The sequence below is a fragment of the Sphaerodactylus townsendi genome, linkage group LG07, assembly GCF_021028975.2.
Source record: "Sphaerodactylus townsendi isolate TG3544 linkage group LG07, MPM_Stown_v2.3, whole genome shotgun sequence".
NCBI lineage: Eukaryota > Metazoa > Chordata > Lepidosauria > Squamata > Sphaerodactylidae > Sphaerodactylus > Sphaerodactylus townsendi.
The window spans coordinates 111,146,358-111,152,357 of NC_059431.1; the positions used below are offsets into that span (position 1 = coordinate 111,146,358).

At 39.0% G+C, this 6,000-nt stretch overlaps 1 protein-coding gene across 3 annotated transcripts in view; it reads left to right on the forward strand.

Annotated features, from left to right (window-relative positions):
• The window catches only part of LOC125436749 (A-kinase anchor protein 2-like), a 480,182-nt gene extending 474,457 nt beyond the window's left edge, over positions 1-5,725 (forward strand). For 2 of the 3 annotated variants that reach the window (XM_048504003.1, XM_048504004.1), the window contains one exon: positions 1,676-5,725. In XM_048504003.1, coding sequence (XP_048359960.1) covers positions 1,676-1,768 — 93 coding nt within the window. In that variant the 3' untranslated portion in view covers positions 1,769-5,725. The remainder of the gene's footprint in view (positions 1-1,675) is intronic. The other variant, XM_048504006.1, reaches the window with a different exon arrangement.
• Positions 5,726-6,000: the final 275 nt, after the last annotated feature.

Consider the following 6,000-nt stretch of genomic DNA (forward strand, 5'->3'; position numbering starts at 1 on the left):
TCTGTATCTAGCCCACTATGTTTTTATATCAGAACAGCAATTCTTATAGTGCCTTGAAGTGCTTAAAGCATGGTGTAGTAGTTAAGAGCGGTGGACTCTAATCTGGAGAACCAGGGTTGGTTCTCTACTCCTCCACACAAGTAGAGGACCCTGATCTGGTGAACCATGTTTGTTTCCCCACTTCTGCCTGCTAGGTGACCTTGGGCTAGTCACAGTTCTGTCAGAACTCTCAGCCCCACCACCCTCAAAGGGTATCCGTTGTGGGGATGGAAAAGGAAGGAGTCTGTAACCTGCTTTGAGACTTCATACAGTTGAAAAAAATGGGGTATAAATCTAAACACTACTTCTTCCTCAAGAATTCTCTCAATGGCTCATTCCGCACATGCAAAATAATGCACTTTCAAACTGCTTTCAGTGCTCTTTGAAGCTATGCGGAATAGCAAAACCCACTTGCAAACAGTTGTGAAAGTGGTTTGAAAACGCATTATTTTGCGTATGCGGAAGGGGCAATGTCTCTGAAAAGGAGCTCAGTGTTGTTCTCCCCCTATTGCAGATGAGAGTTAGGGAGAGAGAAATCAGTGGCGTGTCAAATACACCCTGCAAATTTGTGGCTGAGTGAAGGCTTGAACAAGAGACTTTCCAACTTCTAATGCAATATGGTACCAAGTCTCAACCAAACAGTGTACATATGGAGAATTCTTTGCCTGCTTCCTTACTTGATTTTTTTTTTTGGGGGGGGGGGGGGGGCCAAATCTTGGGTTTTTGGTTGTAAAGCAAAAGTGTGAGCATTAAAAAATTACTGGAAAGCCATTATGATCCTGTCAAGCATTTCCAAAGGGTAAAAGGCACAAGGCTTAGAATGAACCTGTGGAAGACAAGAAAAGCCTTCTGTGATCTCAGGGTGAGACTTCTCGTTCTCCTCAGATGAAACATGTCCTTGTGTCAGAAGGCCATAGCAACTGGCTGGGTCCATCTGGCTGGCACTGCTTGTGTTTTGTGTTTTGTGTTTTTTTTGCACTAAGATTACATTTTCATCAAGATCCTGCTGTGTTTTTCCAGTGCATGTGTTGGCTTTTTCACAGACATGATTAAATTCACAGCTTGGAAGTTTAAAAATTATTACTGCTTTGCTAACTTATTCAAATGAATTTTTGACTAGAGCTGTACTATGTCCCCTCAGTGAGTAAGAAATGCAGAATGAGGAAAGGTAGGTAAGGTTTTTTTTTTTTTTGGTCAACTGACCACCTCTTTACAGAGTTTCAAACTACACAGGCTCTTCATTTATTTATTTTTATTTATTTATTTATTTATTTATTGGTTTTTTATACCGCCCTATCCCTAAGGGGCTCTGGGCAGTTTACAACATAAAATCTAATATGCTATTAACGAGGAGCAAACAATAAAAACAATTTACATAGGCTCCAACAATTTAAATTACTAAAATAAGTGATAAAATCCCATTTAAAACAGCGGTAATATAGTAAAAGTAGAAGGTGCCCAATAAACCTAATATCAAACCCTTCCCTCAGAACAGAATATCAAACCCTTCCCTCAGAACAGAATATCAAACCCTTCCCTCAGAACAGTTTGGCTACATTGTCCGTCTGTTTGTATTGGGGAACAGGCCACCAAACTAATTATTTTCTCTCTCTCTCTCTCTCTTTGTTTCTTTCAGGTTCTTGAAGCTACCAGGGTCAATCGCCGGAAGAGTGCCCTGGCCCTGCGCTGGGAGGCTGGCATTTATGCTAACCGGGAAGAAAATGAGTAGTATTCTTGGCAAATAATGCAAGCGCTTTTTTTATTACTATTATTACTATTATTGCAAAGACCAAGAAACCAAATAGAAGAACTAAGTTTTAATTTTTCTGAAAAAAGCTACATCATTTTAATCTGATATTTATTGCAAATGCACCAGTCTCTGTGATCCATGTTCAAACAGGCGCACGATCCATTTTGTGGGTGTGCGTGCGTGCGAGCGAGCGAGTGTGTGTTTACATATATACGCACAAACACACAGGACAGTTAAACAAAGAAAAGCATCTTCTATTCTCCCCCACCCACCCCTCAAAAAACTCCGAGGCAGCCAGCTGAACTTTGAAGTCAGAGCCATGGCTCTGATAAGAAATAGCAGCACTCAACAGCAATTTCAGAGCGGACAAAATGAGCACGTTATTGCTTCCTTTAACTATCTTCACAGCTTTGCATTGGGAATAGGAAGAGTTTGGCCTGTATAGGATCGTACCAGAAGATGACAACTCATGAGGAAAAACAAACCATTGTTCAAGCTTTATCTAGATCCATCTGTGGCTCATCATTCCATACGTGGCTTTAAAAAGAGGGCTGTTACTCTGATATATTCTTGATAGCCATAATAAATTCAAGATAATTTTGTTTTTAATGTTAACCTCTAGCAGCAAGGTTTTTCTTTTAAAAAATCTCTTGCTTTGAATTAATTGACTTCTTAAGAAATAAAAGAAAGATAAAGAGGGGGCTGTTAATTTTCCAAATGTGAGTGTACAATCCATATGTTAGCCATAAAACACACTGTAATAGTATTTTTGCTGTTTTGAACAGGTGTTTATTGTGGGGGAGGACTGGGCAAACAAAGCTTTCTGTTAATTTATCACCGGTGGTTTTAGTTGCAAATTTCCCCGCACTTCATTTCATAATTGATGTGCTTAACCTCTTCGATAATCTAGAAGAGAGACACAGCGGAATGCCAAAGCAGAACGTCACAATTTTAACCACCTGTGCACTTTTGGTTATCAGGTTAATCTCTTGTTTCTCAGCACACGTTTGCATTATCATCTATTTGTATTTAATGGGCACTTGGTGGTTGCACCAAGTAGAAATGGGCAGTGGTAGTTGCAATAATGTGAGAAAGGACACACAATGAGATTTATAAAGAGCAGCAAAGCCGAGTCAGAAAGAAACAGGGGAGAATGAGAAACGTTTAAATATTTTTTGATGTGGCCATTGTTGACCCTCCGATCAGATTGTGTCGCAGAGAAAGTCTGAAAGAAGAGTAGATATATCTTTTAGCTATATTTATGCTACATCTCGGTATTAGAGTGTAAGAAGTATGTTTTAACAAAAAATGAAAAAGTTGAGAGAGACAGTGATGGACTAAGAGGAGAGAAGAACCAAAGGATTATTTCTGCTGCTCAGCCACTGTTTCCAGTTGTAGAAGAAAACCCGGAGGATCCTTTGGACAGCGTGTAAGCTGGGAATTCATGGCAAAGAATGATCTATATGTGTGTATTTGCTTGTGTGCACGCGAAGTTGCATTTATAACGGAAAGATAAAGAGACGAGGGTGTACAGATTATTTTCTCCAAAGCTGTTTGCTGGCTGCAGGGGTATAAACATTTTTTTTAAAGAAAAGGAATATAAAAAGGCACTAAACTGATGCAGTATTCATAATAACAGAGCTGATGTGAAATGGTATTTGCATGAGTTAACGTTTTCAAAAGTATCAAACAGTTTTATAATCTGACATTTAGCAAGAAAAGCGGTATTTATTCTTGAGGTTTGTATTCTGGCACGGTAGTAGAATCTACCTACTGGTTTAGTCTTTTATTTGTCTGGGCGATACAGTAGAATATTTAATGATCAACATCCATAATTTATGGACCGGAATTGACACACTTTGAAGATCTGCAAAAAAAAAAGTGATATGTGTATATTTTAAAAAATCAACATTACTTTTGACTTTTTTTAAGGGAATCAAAAACTAGGGATCACCCCACCCCATTCATAAATTTCTGTGTTACCTATTACAGCAGGAATCTAGTATACTGGTATTTTAATTAAACAAGTAAGGGACTTGCAATCTGGAAAAGATCTTATTTTCCTCATAGTAAATACCAACATTCAACATGAATACACAGCCTTGGAGAGGATGCTCTCTGTTGTACACAGAATAATTGGACATAAGGAGGCCATTTGCATGGATAACGTATATATGAAGTTTTTCCTAATAGCTGAGCAGACAGAACTGTGCATTCAGAGGGGGGTGGCCACAGGAAAGTCCCATTTGTGTGCACGGGTTTCTTGTTGCTGTTCTCGCAGGATTGCAGCCCAGGCACTTTGCAAATTTTGTAACCAGGGAAAAATACAAACTATTGTGACTAGAATCTATTTTGCATATAAGAGCTTTATATTTGTGGTTTTCACGCTGTTCTGGTTGAAATTGTTTGTAAGAACAGAGCAGTACAATCCAGCCAAAAATATTGACTTATGAATTGTTGACCTATTAATTTCAATAGACGCCTATGTTAAATCTTGCCTGTGAAAATAAGTGGGATTGAGAATCGCTTGATTTTTTTTTCTGTGATCGTGTCGTATGCTGAGCAAATACCACATAGGAAAGAATAACTGCTTCAAGAGCAGAAGACAAAAAAGCACATCCATAGAGAGACAGAGAGATGAGGATGATAGGGAAAGCTGTTAAACTGTTCACAGTGAAGAACTTCTGTCACGAACTCCTGAAGGCCCACTGACACTTGTCTACATTTTCTGAGCCTTTAGCCTAAATTGCCTGGACAATCAAGATTTTTTGTCCTCCTGGGGGCTATTTTCTTCAAAGCAAGCTGAAAATTCTCAGGATTAAGATGAAGCAGTTGGGATTGTTCGCTGTGCATGGACTATGTTCTCTGACAGATCTTAAGTATGAGGAAGGCAGTTCCTTTTTATACTACATGTTACTCTTACTGAAAAATAGTGGTTTTATAAGGGGGAAAATAAAACCAGTGACTATCGATTTACTTGGAATTGGATTTTGTCCCCCTGTGACTAGATTGTAATCCAACTCAACGTGAAGAAGGCATTCCCATTTCTAAATATGAAAATAAAAAGACACCAAAAATCAAATTTTGTTTGTCAGATCATCTCATTCTGGGTTACCAATCCTCCCCCAAGTCCCCAGCAGCAACAATGAGATAATTCTCTGGCACCTTGCGATGACTTTTCAAGGTGGGATTAGAAGCTTAATTTATCATGCCTTTCCTCCTTAAAATAGATGTGTGAACGGCCATCAACGGGCAGTTTCTTTCAGAAATTATGGGATCTTGACTACTGTTGTTCAGCAGTACTTGGCTTAGTGCAGCGGTGGCAAACCTTTGGAACTCCAGATGTTATGGACTACAATTCCCATCAGCCCCGGCCAGCATGGCCAATGGCCGTAACATCTGGAGTTCCAAAGGTTCACCACCACGGGCTTAGTGTGTTGATAATTCAGCAGTTGATTTCCATGTCCCCATTACCATGGCTTAAATGTTTATAAATAAATATATGCCAATGATCACAAATTATTGCAGAATTAGCTTTATTTCTCCTCCATGCATACAAAGAGATGAGAATATATCTTGCAGAAAATTCTGGTTTAATTAAATTGTACATTGTCATAGTTAAGCGTTATAATTTGTGACTGTATCCAGGGTTCTTTGGTTCTTTTCGGGTTGGGGTTTATTTTTAATTGCAGAATAGGACAGTGAAGCTGTTACTGCTTTTAACAGTGCTCATTCGGGCGCCATTTTGCTTTCCATCCCCAAAGATTCCAAGGAGAAAACCACAACAGTCATTTCCACCATCTCTATACATTACCAACCAAATGCGGTCATGAAACCCACAGCTTACTGTATGTTTTAACCACTTCATTGTTGTACCATGCTTCTGTTTTATAGTGACTGTGAGACATACAAGTATATAATTATTTTCTCATTAAAGTGAAATGTGTCTTGTGTTTCTTACCTGAAAAACAGGGTGCGATGAAGCTTTAGGATGGTCAATACAATATTATTCTGGGGATAATTAGGAAAGGAATTGAGAATAAAACTGCAAAGATTGTCATGCCCTTATATAAAGCCGTGGTGCGACCGCACTTGGAGTACTGTGTCCAGTTCTAGTCGCCACATCTCAAAAAGGATGTCGAAGAGATAGAAAAAGTGCAGAGAAGGGCAACGAGGATGATTGAGGGACTGGAGCACCTTCCCTATGAGGA